General features: G+C 41.4%; 1 protein-coding gene across 2 annotated transcripts; it reads left to right on the forward strand.

Annotated features, from left to right (window-relative positions):
* The first annotated feature begins 4,983 nt into the window (after window positions 1–4,983).
* Window positions 4,984–16,762, forward strand: RBM43 (RNA binding motif protein 43). 2 transcript variants are annotated; one of them, XM_019972910.2, is made up of 4 exons: window positions 4,984–5,303; window positions 12,264–12,471; window positions 13,526–13,614; window positions 14,407–16,762. In XM_019972910.2, the coding sequence occupies exons 1-4, from the start codon at window positions 5,301–5,303 to the stop codon at window positions 15,136–15,138; spliced, it is 1,032 nt and encodes a 343-aa protein (XP_019828469.2). In that variant the 5' UTR covers window positions 4,984–5,300; the 3' UTR covers window positions 15,139–16,762. The 2 variants fall into 2 exon arrangements, with proteins under 2 accessions (XP_019828469.2, XP_070624196.1); XM_070768095.1 differs by having other exon boundaries at window positions 5,123–5,385.
* The last annotated feature ends 425 nt before the right edge of the window (window positions 16,763–17,187 follow it).

A 17,187-nucleotide genomic window follows, 5' to 3' on the forward strand; every position in this document is an offset into this window, starting at 1 on the left:
TTTGATTTTACTTAGGCTGTGAGACAGAAAAACATGTAGTGAGAGAGGAGGCTTTCTAACTGGGACTATAAGAGGTTAAATGTTTTTCTTTTGGATGCAGTTTTAGTAATAAACTGCCAGAATTATTTTGGGCACATTTGGAGTCATGCTTCCCCAGAGACAGTCTGGCATGGTGTGGGAGAAACAAGTTTTCCTTAAGCCTCTTAGGATACCTGGCTGGATATGGAAATTAAATTGACAAAGACAGATTAAAAGAAGAAAAGTATACACATTTATTTAATATCAGTTTTATGTGACATGGGAACCTTCATAAGGAAATTAAGACCAGAAGAAATGGTTACACCCGAGTGTCTCCTTGCTAGAGTTGAAGAGTGATGTTGTAGAAGGAGGGCAATGTTCAGATACAGAGTATCAGCTAAGTGTGCTTCCCCACTGGCTCAGCAGTAAAGAATCTGCCTGCCAGTGTGGGAGACAAGGGTTCAATCCCTGGGTAGGGAAGATCCCTTAGAGAAGGAATGGCAACCCACTCCAGTATTCTTGCCTGGAAAATCCCATAAACAGAGGAGCCTGGCAGGCTAAGTCCAAGGGGTCATAGGAGTCAGACAGGACTTAACGACTAAACAACAACATCAGCTAAGTATAGTAAAAGGAGGGGAGCTTCAGTTCAGTTCAGTCGCTCAGTCGTGTCTGACTCTTTGCGACCCCATGAACCGCAGCATACCAGGCCTCCCTGTCCATCACCAATTGCCGGAGTCTACCCAAACCCATGTCCATTGGGTCGGTGATGCCATCCAACCATCTCATCCTCTGTCGTCCCCTTCTCCTCCTGCCCTCCATCTTTCCCAGCTTAGTGAAGCCTATTCACTCAGATTCCTCTCTGTTTCTCTCTGTCTCTGGAGATCAGAATGTTCCTTTCCCATGGGTACAGGGAGAGCACCTCTCACATGAGGATTTTATGACCTGCTTCGGGAGAAGTTCAGAAAGTCTTTCTGCTGCTGCTGCTAAGTCGCTTCAGTCGTGTCTGACTCTGTGCGACCCCATAGACAGCAGCCCACCAGGCTCCCCCGTCCCTGGGATTCTCCAGGCAAGAACACTGGAATGGGTTGCCATTTTCTTCTACAATGCATGAAAGTGAAAAGTGAAAGTGAAGTCACTCAGTTGTGACCGACTCTTAGCAACCTCATGGACTACAGCCTACCAGGCTCCTCCATCCATGGGATTTTCCAGGGAAGAGTACTGGAGTGGGTTGCCATTGTCTTCTCCGGAAAGTCTTTCTATTACCTCCCATTTCCTTCAGTTTGAAATATTCGATATGCCAAGGAGTCATTTAGTATATCTGGAATGCTATAAGCACATATAAGTTGGAATAGTTGGCACATACGATGTTAAGGGTCAGTCTAGGCCAGGTTTGATTCCACAGATGAGTCAGCCCTGCATTGTTGACTCTATTCTGAGATCCCTCATTATTCCCTGGAGAGGAAGGATCCCAACTTGGATTATGGTGTTCATGTCCATCTACAGTTAATCTTTGTTTCCACCTCCAGCCCAGGGCACTGCTTTTCTACTTTCTCTCCTCACGTATTTGTCTTTTCTGGTTAGGTGGGGCACTATGTGGCTAGTTTTTTTGTACTTAGCAGGATTTTTTGAGCTTCATCCTTGTTATAGCATATATCAGTATTTCATTCCTTTTTATTTCCAAGCAGTGTTACCTTGTGTGTGTGCATATATATACATATATCAACATAATGCATTTTATTTATCTATTAAGCAATTGATGGCCATTTGGGTTATTTCTGCTTCTTGGCTATTATGTATAATGTTATGAATTTTTGCTTGTTAGTGTTTGCTTGCATTTCTCTTGGGGGATTATTCAGGAATAAATTTTCTTGGTTACATGGTAAATTTATGCTTCACTTTTGAAAAACTGTAAATTATATTAAAAAGATGGCTGTAACATTTTACTTCCCCACCAGCAATGCATGAGAGTTCTCATTTCCCCACATTCTTGACATTTGCTGTTATCTGTCTTTTTGATTACAGTCGGTATGGAGTGATATTTCATTGTTTTAATTTGTGTTTCTTTAATGACTAATGATGTTGAGCACATTTTCATGTGCATATTAGCCATTCATGTATCTTCTTTGACAAAATGTCTATTCAATTTTTGTCCATTTTAAAATAGGTTATCTTATTTTTGAGTTGTAAGAGTTCTTTGTGTATTCTGAACACAAATCCCTTACCAGATGTGTGATTTGCAGATATTTTCATGGTGTTCTTTTATTCTAATGGCTTCAATATATTAGTCAGAGTATGCTAGGTGATATTGCTGAAGAAAGGTTCAGTGGTTTTAAACATCAAAGTTATTTTGTAATCATGTAAATTTTGTTATGGGTTCAGGCAACTCCCTCTTGCAGCTGTGTTCTGTGTTGGCTCACTGACACATGTTCCTTTCAATACATGCTTCTATGAGCACCAAGGCAAAGAGAGCATTGGCGGCTCTTGGGCTAAAGCACTGAAATTTTCCCATCCAAATATGAGACATATCAATTCTCTTTACATTTCTTGGCTGAATGAATCATATGACCATGTCTAGCATCAAAGGGAGAAGGCCAGTCCCTCCACATGAAATTGAATTGAGGACAAGCAGAATATTGGTGAGTAGTACTACTGTTAGGGAAACCATTGAGCAAAACTGCCCACCCTGGCCAGGCCTGATAGTAGGCACTTGCTTGAGTTATCTTAACTAACAAGCTGCTACCCACTGGAAGAATTCAGGAAAGGCCAAAAGGAGAGCCAGCCCATTTGTCCTACCAATCTCCCAGAATCCTTCTTGCTGGATTTCATCTTGGCTGAGCAATGCACAGCACACCAGGAAGGACCCTGAGTCAGAATGATTGGCCAGAGAGCCTGGAAACTAATCCCATCACCATAAAACCTGAGACTGTCAGCCACATGGCAGAGCGATTCTCCTGGATTCCCTCACCCCCTCACTCTCCATCCCATTGCCCCTCCCCCCAAAAATCTCTTGTTCTGTCAGCACGTGTGTCTCCTCGGACAGTTCATTTCTGAGTGTTAGACAAAAGCCCCCTCTCCTGCCCTGAAGGGGTCCCCCTTCCTACTACCCTACTATTCATTGTTGGTGCAGGTGACAGGTTAAGAAAAAAGAAACGAAGGTATGAAGATATTTTTAGAAAGAGGTGAGTGTTATTAAGATGGAATAATAACTGGGGACATTACTTTGCCAACAAAGGTCCATCTAGTCAAGGCTATGGTTTTTCCAGTGGTCATGTATGGATGTAAGAGTTGGACTGTGAAGAAAGCTGAGCGCCGAAGAATTGATGCTTTTGAACTGTGGTGTTGGAGGAGACTCTTGAGAGTCCCTCGGACTGCAAGGATATCCAACCCGTCCATTCTAAAGGAGATCAGCCCTGGGTGTTCTTTGGAAGGAATGATGCTAAAGCTGAAACTCCAGTACTTTGGCCACCTCATGTGAAGAAGTGACTCATTGGAAAAGACTCTGATGCTGGGAGGGACTGGGGGCAGGAGGAGAAGGGGACAACAGAGGATGAGATGGCTGGATGGCATCACTGACTCGATGGACGTAAGTCTGAGTGAACTCCGGGAGTTGGTGATGGACAGGGAGGCCTGGCGTGCTGCGATTCATGGGGTCGCAAAGAGTCAGACACGACTGAGCAACTGAAATGAACTGAACTGAAATGAATAACTGGGGGGACAAATTTGGACTCGGTGATCAGAGTCTCTCTGAAGAAGACTCATTTGAGCTAAGGCTTCAAGGAAAGCAGTGAGGCAGTTAAGTGAATATCAGGGAGGAGCCAACAAGGCCAAGAGGTAGAAGCGGGGCCAGGGAAACCCCCCTTGGTGGGGATGTAAATCTTATTCAAAGTGCAATGGAAAAACAATGAAGTGTTGAACAGTGATCAAACCTGATGTACATTTTAAAAATATCTTACTGGGTGTGGTATCCAGAATGAATTGAAGGGGAACAAGGCCGAAAGGCTGAGTTGATTTGGGTGGTAGAAATAAAGTTGGAGAGTGTGCAGTTAATGGAACGTACTAACCCAGCTGGGAAAAGAGGGATTAAGGAAGACAAGTGAGTCTTGAATTTAAGCTCCTTGGTGGATGCTAGTGCAGTTTACCAAGAGGGAAGAATGAGAGGAAGTTCTCATTAAATTTTACATGCTTATCAGACATTAGAGTGGGCTTTTAAGTGTAGGATCTGAATATAAAATATAAATTGGGAAATTACACATAGATTTACCTCATTGTTTTAAAATCTTCATAGCCATAGGCCTGGCTCATTAAATGTGCCATTGGCCATATAATAAATAGTTATATTCTTGGTTAAACTGGGTGGATTCCAGTGTCTGAAAAAAAATTGTATTACAAGCAATGCATGGTTAAAATTTCTGTACAATATCTTAGTTATTCTTGTGCATTGTAACTTCAGTTCAGTTCTGAAAATGGAGTTGCTAATTCTAAGGATTTATGCATTTTAACTTTTTATTTTATTTTACACTTTACATTTTTGAGAGGGGCCCAAATCCTTAGAAATGTTTATACCTGTCTACGGTGGCAGCAACACTGATGTTTCCCCACACTGGCCAACAATGGGTATTAGCAACACTTTTTAATTTTTGCCAATCTAATCCTCAGAGAAAGGGATCCTGTTCTGATATCAGCTTGTATTTCTTGTGGAATTGGATTTCTGCATACTAGTCAGCCACCTGCTTTTCTTACTCATGCTCTCTTTGACTCTGAAGCTATGTATATAGATTCCCTGTGTCCCCAATAGGTGTCTGGCTGAGGAATCTGAGCACAGGGTGGACAGGGTGGTGAGCTCTTTTCTGGCAGGGACAGTGAGCCGTCCATCCTGCGCCCTGCACACGTGGCTACTGGCCCTGGGTAGGTGACAGAGGAGAAACAAGCATGGCGTGGTGGGAACAGGGCTAGGGAGATAATAAGGGCGTAAAGAAGGATCATTCAGATTCTACTGCGCACAGGACACAGCCCCGGGGAGAATCCCCGCATTCCCGCCTGGGAATCCTCTGGCCTCTCTCCAGCTTGGTTTCAAAAGTTGCAAAACTACCGGGGGTGTCCTGACAGCCGCTGTCCCAGGTCCCTGCTCCCCTCCCGAGGCCTCCAGGCCGCAGAACCGCGGGGTGGGGTGGAGGGGCGGTCTCCAAGAGAGAAGAGAAAACCGAAACCAAAACCTGTCTTCCAGCCCAGGCTCCCCCATCTCTGGGCCCCGCCGGCCGCCGAAGGCGAGTCTCTCCTCCGCCATGGCAAGTTGCTTTTGTTTTGGGTTTTGCAGGGCGGAGTGGTCCCCGTGCCGTCATCCGGTCCCCCAAGATGCGGAGGACGGGCGTGAGTGAGGGGTGACCGGGGGAGGCGCGAGTAGGAACCCCAGAGACAAACCCAGTCCAGCCTTTCCGCACCTGCAGGGGTGGCATTTCGGCACGCTCCTGAAATTGACCGCGGCTGTGCGGCCAGCTCCGAAGGCGCGCATCGCCGCGGCCGCCTCCCGCACCGAGCTGGCCGGCACACAGTCGCTTGGTCGAGGAGTGGCAGTGTTAGGGCTAACTGTTGTCCTCCCACGCTTTGGGGAACAGGAGCGGAGAGAATTGCCCTGAAATGGAGGCCACCGTTTCCTTTGTTAACGGGCCAGCCAGAAGGGTTGGAGCCAAGGACACAAGTTGGGAAAGCAGCCTGGTGTCTTAGCGGGAATTCTTTTCTCTTGCGGCCTTAGTTCTTTCTCTAGACACAAAGGGCTTTGTGTTGTCACCATCTTTCAAGAACTGTTAGCAAATTTAAGATTTAGACTTCCGTGTTCTTTCCATCGGGTGGGGAAAATCCCCTGGAGGAGGACATGGCAACCCACTCCAGTATTCTCGTCTGGGAAATCCCGTAGTCAGAAAGGAACCTGGAGGTCCAAAGTCCAGGGCGGTCCCACAGAGCGGGACAAGACAGAGCCACTAAACAGGCAGGCTCCTTTTTTCCATCAAGCTCCTGAAAACAGTGGCAGGGGCCCTCCATTTCAGGTGAGAAAGGCCAAAGCAGTTGTGAGTTTCAAGTGTGATTTTGTTTACCGTGGGCGGTAAAGGCAACGTGAAGGAAACCAATTTTAAGAAAAGGAATGTAAGTCAACGAAGTGGATAAATTTAATTATCTCTCCCTAGTGCTTTCCTTACAAAAATAAATTCAGTTTTTCTTTATATCTTTTTGCTTTCTGATAGGATGGTCAAAAATCTCTTAAAACGTATCACTGATACAGGGAAAATGCCATCACCTTGATACCTCCTGGTCAGAATGTTGCTCTTATTTCAAAAAAATTGTATCTCCATGTGATAACTATTGAAAGGGCTATCTCCAAGACCTCTCTTTTTCTTCTTAATGGTTGATGGAAGAGATGAATAGCTATCTGTTGATTTCAAAGATAAACTTTAGACATTTGAATAAAGAAATATGACACTAGTATTGCTGAAGGTAGTGGCGAAGAAGTAAGATTCTCTGAATTTAAATCGATTGAAAGGTTTTCTTTGATATTGATGAAGGACAAAAAGGATGCTTATTCATTAGCCACTTTAACCACAGACTGTTAGAGCCAGATGCATAGTAAGTCAAGACAAATCTTGTATGAAACAAGATTCCCTGAATGTCTGAATAGTCTGTCATTTTTTTTTTTTCCCTCTTCTAGAACTATTTTGAGATAATTACATCTTACAGTTGGGGCCAAGATGGAGGAACACATTTTTATATTTTTCCTGTCTCCTATGCAATCTAGTTGTCCCCAAATATTTTAAGAAACTGTTTTGCTCCATTGAAAGTACCTACCATAACAAAGAGTCAATTATGAATTTCCTTTTTAGGAAACACGAAAGACCTTTGCTTTCTTTGTCTCAACAGAAGCTATTTGCATCCTCCACTCGTGTCCCTTTGTTTTGCTGTGAACTCTGTTTGCATTTTTAATTAAATTTGACCATTAATTAAAATTTGACCTCAGCCATCAAGGTCTCTCTTTCATGAAGTCTTCTTTGACTGCTTTAGCCAGCATTAACCTTGCTTCTTAATTCTGAATGGCTTCTATTGTGTGTTTTAGCATTTTCTTGTGAATGGTCTTGTATCCTTCTCACATTTTCGATTGTTGGTCTATTCTTCTTGTAAAGAAGAAGACCTTCCTCTTTTTGTGTCTACCAAGCACTGCTAAAATGATTTATATGTGTCTGGCTCCTCCTCACCCATAAGGGAGGTCCCCTTTGTGTGTGTTTTGGTAATCCTAAAGCCTATCCAGGTGCCCCACACATAATAAATGTTCAGTAAATTTTTATGGTGGAACAATTAAAGGGTAAGGGGTGTTTTATATCTTGTGTGTGTCATCTTTGGTACCCAACGTATTGCCAGGGATAGAGCACATGCTTAGTTAATACTGTATTAGTTAATTGATCAACTGATTGACAAGATATTATGTATTCTAAGAAATGCAGGTACATTTTTGCCACCCTATTTTAATAACTACAGGCTGAAATGTCAAAGGAGATACTGAGAGATCAGTTATCATTGACTTAAGTCATTTTCTATAGAATTCCTGTTGTGATAAATGAGGATTTCACTGAAGTGAACTCTGGCTTTTCCCTTCTTCCAAGTTTGGAAGTTTTAATAGTATTTTAAATTCTCCTATGGACTATTTTTGTTTCTTTCATAAAACACTTAAGATTTTGATAGTATTTACATGATTTTCTGTAATGTAAGTTAGATTTTTCTTTTTTTCTCAACTTCTGTTAGTTTTGCCTTTATTCTTCTATTGAGAGGGTTGAATGATTCCATATTATTCTGTAATCATATTTAAGTCTTCTGTAATTTTGAAGATTTTTACAGAATTCGCCTAAAAGTTTATGAGTGTTCATATTATTATGCAAACTGTAAATATTGTATACAGCAGGGTCTAATAGATTCTGTATTACTTTTTCTCCTTTTGGCCCAATGTCATGTGTATTTTTCCTTTTTCCAGTTACAAAAAAATATTCCTAACAGCTGTGTCAAACAGAGTCTTTATTTGTAGTCTGTAATTTATTCCAAACATGCCATGCTTTAATTTTCTGATGATCTTTAGGCTTGGGCTTTTTCAAATACCAGAAAGAGTGGGAGGGGTGTTGGCTCTGGGGTGCCAGCACCCATACTAGCAAGTCAGATTCCCCCTAGAATGTTCATTTAGTTTTGTCTTGCTGCTAGCTTTTCAACTAATCATTCTGTCCCTTTTTTAATTTCTGAGGTTCTGCCAAGAAGGTTGTCCCCTTTCCATTGCAGCCCCCTCTTCTTTACTCTGGGTTTCCCCTGTCATATCCTTCCACATACTTTTATGTCTTTCCAGTCTTCAAAAAATTTGTTGGAATCTCTCCTGTGCTGCTGATTGTTCCCCTTAACTGGATTTATTCTCTTTTTTATTCTATTTTCATTTTTATTTTAATGTACTTTTGGGATAGGACATTGTATGTGTGCTTAGACTGTTTTCTTTATCAGGGAGGTCAGAGCAGTTTGCCTATCACCAGTGAAGTCTGACTCTGAGTATACAGACTCCTCTGAACTGACAACCAAAACATCTTTGTGATCGATCAACCATGACTTGGACCCATGAGACATCCTGTCCTCCTTGGGGATAATTTGGGAATAGATTATAACTGAGCTTTGCTGCAATCAGGCTGGACTACCTATAGAAGTATTGGGAGAAGTTTATAGGTCCAGTTCTCTAAAAGAGCTGGGGAATAAATTAAAACATTAATATAAGAAGTTAAGAGAGAGTGTATTATAATCATAATCCCTTATGATTATACAGTGGAAGTGAGAAATAGATTTAAGGGACTAGATCTGATAGAGGGCCTGATGAACTATGGACGGAGGTTCGTGACATTGTACAGGAGACAGGGATCAAGACCATCCCCACGAAAAAGAAATGCAAAAAGGCAAAATGGCTGTTTGAGGAGGCCTTACAAATAGCTGTGAAAAGAAGAGAAGTGAAAAGCAAAGGAGGAAAGGAAAGAAATACCCATTTGAATGCAGAGTTCCAAAGAATAGCAAGGAGAGATAAGAAAGCCTTCCTCAGTGACGAAGAAATAGAGAAAAACAATAGAATGGGAAAGACTAGAGATCTTTCAAGAAAATTAGAGATACCAAGGGAACATTTCATGCAAAGATGGGCTCAATAAAGGACAGAAATGGTATGGACCTAACAGAAGCTATTAAAAAGAGGTGGCAAGAACACATAGAAGAACTGTACAAAAAAGATCTTCACGAACCAGATAATCATGAGGGTGTGATCACTCACCTAGAGCCAGATATCCTGAATGTGGAGTCAAGTGGGCCTTAGGAAGCATCACTATGAATAAAGCTAGTGGAGGTGATGGAATTCCAGTTGAGCTATTTCAAATCCTAAAAGATGATGCTGTGAAAGTGCTGTACTCAGTATGCCAGCAAATTTGGAAAACTCAGCAGTGGCCACAGGGCTGGAAAAGGTCAGTTTTCATTCCAATCCCAAAGAAAGGCAATGCCAAAGAATGCTCAAACTACCACACAATTGCACTCATCTCACACGCTAGTAAAGTAATGCTCAAAATTCTCCAAGCCAGGCTTTAGCAATACGTGAACCATGAACTTCCTGATGTTCAAGCTGGTTTTAGAAAAGGCAGAGGAACCACAGATCAAATTGCCAACATCCGCTGGATCATAGAAAAAGCAAGAGAATTCCAGAAAAACATCTATTTCTGCTTTATTGACTATGCCAAAGCCTTTGACTGTGTGGATCACAATAAACTGTGGAAAATTCTTCAAGAGATGGGAATACCAGACCACCTGATCTGCCTCTTGAGAAATCTGTATGCAGGTCAGGAAGCAACAGTTAGAACTGGCCATGGAACAACAGACTGGTTCCAAATAGGAAAAGGAGTACGTCAAGGCTGTATATTGTCACCCTGTTTATTTAACTTATATGCAAAGTACATCATGAGAAATGCTGGACTGGAAGAAACACAAACTGGAATCAAGATTTCAGGGAGAAATATCAATAACCTCAGATATGCAGATGACACCACCCTTATGGCAGAAAGTGAAGAGGAACTAAAAAGCCTCTTGATGAAAGTGAAAGTGGAGAGTGAAAAAGCTGGCTTAAAGCTCAACATTCAGAAAACGAAGATCATGGCATCTGGTCCCACCACTTCATGGGAAATAGATGGGGAAACAGTGGAAACAGTGTCAGACTTTATTTTTCTGGGCTCCAAAATCATTACAGATGGTGACTGCAGCCATGAAATTAAAAGAGGCTTACTCCTTGGAAGGAAAGTTATGACCAACCTAGATAGCATATTGAAAAGCAGAGACATTACTTTGCCAACAAAGGTTCTTCTAGTCAGGGCTATGGTTTTTCCTGTGGTCATGTATGGATGTGAGAGTTGGACTGTGAAGCAGGCTGAGCGCCAAAGAATTGATGCTTTGGAACTGTGGTGTTGGAGAAGACTCTTGAGAGTCCCTTGGACCGCAAGGAGATCCAACCAGTCCATTCTGAAGAGAGATCAGCCCTGGGATTTCTTTGGAAGGACTGATGCTAAAGCTGAAACTCCAGTACTTTGGCCACCTCATGTGAAGAGTTGACTCATTGGAAAAGACTCTGATGCTGGGAGGGATTGGGGGCAGGAGGAGAAGGGGACAACAGAGGATGAGATGGCTGGATGGCATCACTGACTCGATGGACGTGAGTCTGAGTGAACTCTGGGAGTTGGTGATGGACAGGGAGGCCTGGCGTGCTGCGATTCACGGGGTCGCAAAGAGTCGGACACGATGGAGTGACTGATCTGATCTGATCTGATCTGATGAAAGTGAAAGAGGAGAGTGAAAAAGTTAGCTTAAAACTCAACATTCAGAAAACTGAGATCATGGCATCCGGTTGCCTCACTTCCTGGCACATAAATGGGGAAACAGTGGAAAGAGTGGCTGACTTTATTTTTCTGGGTTCCAAAATCACTGCAGATGTTGATTGCAGCCATGAAATTAAAAGACGCTTACTCCTTGGAAGGAAAGTTATGGCCAACCTAGACAGCATATATTAAAAGCAGAGACTTTGCCAACAAAGGTCCGTCTAGTCAAGGCCATGGTTTTTCCAATGGTCATGTATGGATGTGAGAGTTGGACTATAAAGAAAGCTGAGCACCAAAGAATTGATGCTTTTGAACTGTGGTGTTGGAGAAGACTCTTGCGAGTCCCTTGGACTGCAAGGAGATCCGACCAGTCCATCCTAAAGGAGACCAGTCCTGGGTGGTCATTGGAAGGACTGATGTTGAAACTGAAACTCCAATATTTTGGCCACCTAATGCGAAGAACTGACTCACTAGAAAAGACCCTGATGCTGGGAAAGTTTGAAGGCAGGAGGAGAAGGGGATGACAGAGGATGAGATGATTGGATGGCATCACCGACTCAATGGATATGAGTTTGGGTAAACTCTGGGAGTTGGTGATGGACAGGGAGGCCTGGCGTGCTGCAGTTCATGGGGTTGTAAAGAGTCAGACACGACTGAGCGACTGAACTGAACTGAACTGAATTGAGAGTGAGCTCAGGGAAGGATCTGCTTGCAGCTGATCCTCTGTGCCCAGGGTTCCATGGTCTGCAATAGCATGTGCTCTCAGTGGTTGGTTTGTATCTCAGATGTGTGCTGAAAGGTAGGGTTTACTCCACTGCAGTCCCAATATTATTGGTAGGGTTTCATTTATTTATTTTTTTATGGTGACTTTTCCCTAGTTTTGACCGAAAAAAAGAGAGAATGTATTTCTTATTGTCATATGTACTTTCAACTCTACATTTAAGAAGACATGTGGTCAACTCCAAACTACCACATTTTGTGATTAGCTTGACTTAAAAAAAAAATTTATTTAGGAAACTCTCTCTTAATTTTTTCCTTTGTGATTACAGTTATTTTTAGGTCTTTCTAACATCTGACGAATATTAAGCAGTGTTTTCCATTTCTTAAAAGAAGGCTTTACATTTTCCATTTTAACTCTCAAATTTATATAGCATTTATGATGGTATATGGTGTGAGGCCAGGCTCCTTTCCTTGATATTTTTCTTTTCAGGTATCTGATCAGTCCCAGAGGTCCTTTATTAAATAAAGGCTATGAAATATAATAGCCTTTCCCACTGGTGTGTAATATTGCCTATATTAAGTAGAATCATATACTTAAAATGTGTCCTGTTGTTTCTTTCACAGGCATCAGTTTTGAATGTTAAGGAATCCAACGCTTCTGAAAGAACAGTTGTAGTTGCTGATCTTCCAGTTGATCTTAATGACCAGTTAGTGACCACATTAGTGAAGATTCACTTTGAAGATACTGACAATGGGGGTGGAGTTGTTGAAGATGTGACGTATCCAACAAGAACTAAGGGAGTTGCATATGTAACATTCAAAGAAAAAACAGGTATTTCCAAATCAAATTTTTATAACCTTAGAAATACTTTCTGGAATGAAATTAAAAATTGAATTTCAGTAGAATAATTCATGAGATGGTTGGATAGCATCACCAACTTGATGGACATGAGTTTGAGCAAACTGAGATAGTGAAGGACAGGGAAGCCTGGTGTGCTGCAGTTCATGGAATCACAAAGAGAAGGACACAGCTTAGTGACTAAACAACAGCAGCAACAAAAACAACAACAAAATGATTTATGGGATTGGTAAAGTTTAAATTTAAAAAACAGTACTTCTATTCTTGAGTATAAAAGTGGCGCAGTAGTGCGTTAGGAAGAATATATGTGTAAGTGCTTTATGATAGAGTTGTCAGTAACCGAAAAAGTCTTAAAGACTTCTTGTTTTCTGTATTTTATATCCATTTATATCATGAGATAAAGGTGATACATTTTATCGTAGAAAACTTGTAAAATAAAAAAAAAAGCCCCACAAAAGCTATCTGTAATCTCATAAACAAGCACTGCTTTATTAATGGGAAAGTTGGAATGGGGAAATGGGGCTTGGACCTGAGGTCACGTTGAGCCATTCTCTTCCTGGCCTACACCTGACATAGGTGAGAAAGTTGGGTTTGCGGAGCTGTTCACCTCTGTAGCCTCATGGATGGTGCATGCCAATGCCTTGAGAGAACGCGGAGAGAAGGAGAATTAGTGAAGGAGACTGAGCAGGTCAGCCAGTGACTCAGAGGAAAACCAGCCGGGATAGTGTGATATCCTGGATTCAGAAAGGTGAAGTCTCCTGATGACCATAATTAACAGAGTGGTGGGGGATTTACTTTTAGGTGTTTGTTATATATGTAACATACATAACATGCATGTGTTTTATATATATATATGTATAAATTGTAATATGTTAAACTAGAAGGAAAAAGGATTTAAATGCTGAATTTAGAGGAAAAACAGAAAAAATCTTAGGTATTTTAAAAGAACTGAACATCTCTATTACTATTCATTAAAATAATTATTACTGTATCCACAAACCTTTCTGATGGTCCCTATTCCACTTAGTTGCAGAGAATGTCGTCAGAAAAAAGAAACACTCTCTAGCAGGCATGGCTGGATCTGCTCAACTCATAGTCTCCCACTTCAGTGAAAAGGTAGGTGTGATGCTGAAGCCATGTTGATTGTCTAGATCCCATGTTTTCTGCCAGGTGTCTCCTACACAGGAGGCACAAAGCACCCTCACCCCATGACTTCTAGAAAAGAAAGTGCAAGCTCCTTAACCTGGGTCAGTGTTAAAGGCCTGTGTCTTGAAAGTTTTTTGGTTATTGCTTGTTCTGTTTTCCTGTTTTTCTATGATGCTCTTGATACTTTTAAAGTGACAATGAGCTCTTATACTGTCATGGATGATGTCTGGCATCTATCTGAAGACTTATTTGTGGGGTAAAAAACCAATTTGGATGAACATTAAAAAGGAGCTTTGAAGACACGGGTAAGGAGGAAGTAAGAGGAAAAAGTAAAATTCAAAGCATTGATTTAAAACTATTCTGTAACAAAGGTAGGGTTCTCTGCAGCCATCCAATGACCTTCTCATGAGGAGGGAGGGCTCTCTCCAGGGACCCCTATCCACAGAGCACCACTGGAACGGTTTATCTATGCATTCTGCTTAAAACTTTGATTCAAAAAACATTCTGCCTCTAAATAATATTTAACCCACTCTATTTGGGGGAATCCAGTGAGGAACTGTGAACCCCAAATGGAACACTGTGGCCTTGATAGGTTGTGGGGCCCCTGTAATGGGCAGTTATGGGGCAAGAAGCAAAACTGTGTGAGGCTTTGGAGGCCTGGTTAGGGCTGCTGCTGGGCAGACAGAAAGTGGCAAAACAAGATTGGATTTATGCAGTCTTTCCCCTAGGTGGTGCTGTTTTAACTTCTCTGTTTAATTTTAGATCTTCAGCTCTGTAAAGGCTGTCCTTGATCTTTCTGTTTTTCGGAGTCAAATCCGTCTAGAAAGTCTGGTAATGGACCTGAAAAGGGAAATCCCAACGTTATGCTTCAGTCCTTTGGAAGCCAACGGAAGAATCTCCGTTCAAGGAACATTTCTGGCTATCGAGAAGCTCAAAGAATCTTTGCTATTAAAAGCAAGTTTTCTTTTAGAAAACAGTAGGAATAGACAGAGCCCCAGGGGAAGTACACAGAGAAGCAGTCACTCTTTAAAGCCAGCCAGGTCGTTGACACCCGAGACTACGAAAAGAGGAGAAAGTCTTGTTCTTGACACAGATACTTTCCTTTACCTGAAGAAGAGGACAAAATTTTATGAAAGCACACTGAGAAGATTTCATGTTCTATGTCAAGAGACAGTGGATGGTGAAATTACCACACTTTGTATAAAGAATGCTCAAGGTGGTTCTCAGTCAAACAATGAAAAAAAGGTAAAAGAGTCCATTGAGAAATATTCACATATTCTTCACTTTGAGCTTAGAAAGGAGACATTTATTTTGGAAGGAAAGGAAGATAGAGAGAAAGAAAATATTAAGTTGGCATGTGAGCGGCTAAGTTTGAGTTACCTTCAGGTTCTGGTTAATTTCTATAAGACACACATCGACGTTATAGGATCTCCTCCTGACACATACTTGTTTAAAAAAGAGGTCATGGAATTAATAAGACAAAAAGTTAGGTAATAAAATCCTCAGCAGTAGTGACAAGAAGGGCTGATTGATTCCTTCCCTTACTGAGCAGTGGTGATGTCATGTGTGATGCCAGCTTTATACACATTATCTCATTTAATTTTTTTTTTTTTTTGGCTGTATCGCACAGATTATGGGATTTTAGTTCCCCAACCAGGGATCAAACCTGGGCCCCCTGCAGTGGAAGTGCCGAGTCCTAACCACTGGACTGCCAGGGAACTCCCTATGTCATTTAATTCTTGTGACCATCTTTCATCATAGGCATTGCCATTCTCATGCTACAGGAGAAGAGACTAGGATTTGAGAAGGCAAAAACCCTTGTCTGAAGTTATGTAGCTGTCCATCAGTAAGAGTTAAACCCAAAGATAATATCTAAGGTATAAAACTTAAAAAACTCACTAAACTTTGAGGAAACCTCACTTTTTCTGCAATCCCAAATTCTTAGGAAAAAAATAGCCTTCACTGAACTCAAACTGGGGCTCTGTGACAACCTCGAGGGGTGGGAGGTGGGAGGGAGGTTTCAGAGGGAGGGGGCATGTATATACCCATGGCTGATTCATGTTGATGTATGGCAGAAACCAACACAATATCGTAAAGCAATTATCCTTCAATTAAAAATAAATAAATTTTAAAAAGAGCCTTCATTCTAACATATAGGAAGTTCGAATGATTATTATTATGCCATTGACAATATTTATACCTTTATAAAGTTACATAAGCTTAACATTTATAAAGTTTATGTTTACTACTAACAGAATTAAAATGTTAGCAAAACTTGCCTGAGAAGCTACTTAGATGGTGAGTATTTCTGATGCAGGTAGTCACTACTTGACTAAATCCCATATTGGTATAAGGCTACTGGACATACAGGACATTTTTCCTGCCACTTACTTAGCCTAACTGCTTATATGAAATGTTGATTCTCTTGTTGAAATTATGTAGTGTCTATTTTATAGTTGTAAAAGTAATAACATTTCAGTAATAGGATCGTGGTGATGGGAATAAGAGCATACACTTACTTGGTAGGCATAAGTTTAAGTGCATTGCCTATCTTTACTCATTCAGTCCTGACAGGAACCCTGTGAGGTAGGCGCTGTCTTTATCTTCCTTTCTCAGATGAGGAAACTGGTGCCCAGTGACGTAATGTAACTTGCCCATGATCTTGGTTAGTGAACTGTTCTTCTCCCTTTCATAGTTTTCTGAATGCTACTTAAACAATTGAGAAATGTTTCCTTAAAGATGACAGAAGGATTTGAAAATTTTTTTACTGAAGAAGGGAAGTAAAACTTGTAAGTGGGTTGTCTGTGACTGTCCTGCATTTAATTTAGCATTAAGCCAGTTTTCAGTATCTGGGGAACTGCAGAGACCCTCCCAGGATTATAAAACACACATCTTGCTCATCACAATGTAAACAAACAGATTATGATGATTTGAACTGTAGCAGTAGAAAAGCTTAAGACAAATCTATGTGCTTTCCTTTTTCTTAGCTACCTAAATCCCAACTATGTAAATTATCTCCATTTCTTTAAATGTCTTATTTCATTTCTGTACGGCTAAACTTTTTGTCATGGGAAACTTCTGTTTATATTAAGTACCCAATAAAGTATCTTTAAAAAGGTGTTTGATTTTCATTTTGCTTCTGGGGGTATTGTCTCAGTCTAGTTCCCATCATGAGAGAGGAGGCGCACAGTAATTTGAACAGGCAAAGTTTAAGATAAAGGATTGTTAGCAATGACAGGGAATTGGGATAATGAGGGATTGGCTCATAAGAAATAGAGAAAACTCTACCAGATAGAGAAATAGCAGATATAAGGAGTTTAGATAGAGCACCCAATGAAGAACCTCCTCCCATCCACCACGCACCCCAGAACTGAAATCCAGACTTCGCTGGAGGGTTTGTGCCAGGGGATCTTGCTAGAAATCCATCCTCTAGGGTACTGGAAGAGTCTGTTCATAGTCGGTAGCTGACCAGGGACCTGCCCTTATAACATGCCTGAGGGGGTTCCTGCTGGCCAATGTGTACTACAGCTGCTGAATGGGGGG

This window comes from Bos indicus, chromosome 2 (genome assembly GCF_029378745.1).
Source record: "Bos indicus isolate NIAB-ARS_2022 breed Sahiwal x Tharparkar chromosome 2, NIAB-ARS_B.indTharparkar_mat_pri_1.0, whole genome shotgun sequence".
Lineage (NCBI taxonomy): Eukaryota > Metazoa > Chordata > Mammalia > Artiodactyla > Bovidae > Bos > Bos indicus.

What these genes read in the sequence shown, in the direction of transcription:
- RBM43 (XM_070768095.1), top strand. An exon ending in AACATTCAAAGAAAAAACAG is followed by an intron (nt 12,472 to 13,525) that starts GTATTTCCAAAT and finishes TATTCCACTTAG; the next exon opens with TTGCAGAGAATGTCGTCAGA. An exon ending in TCTCCCACTTCAGTGAAAAG is followed by an intron (nt 13,615 to 14,406) that starts GTAGGTGTGATG and finishes GTTTAATTTTAG; the next exon opens with ATCTTCAGCTCTGTAAAGGC.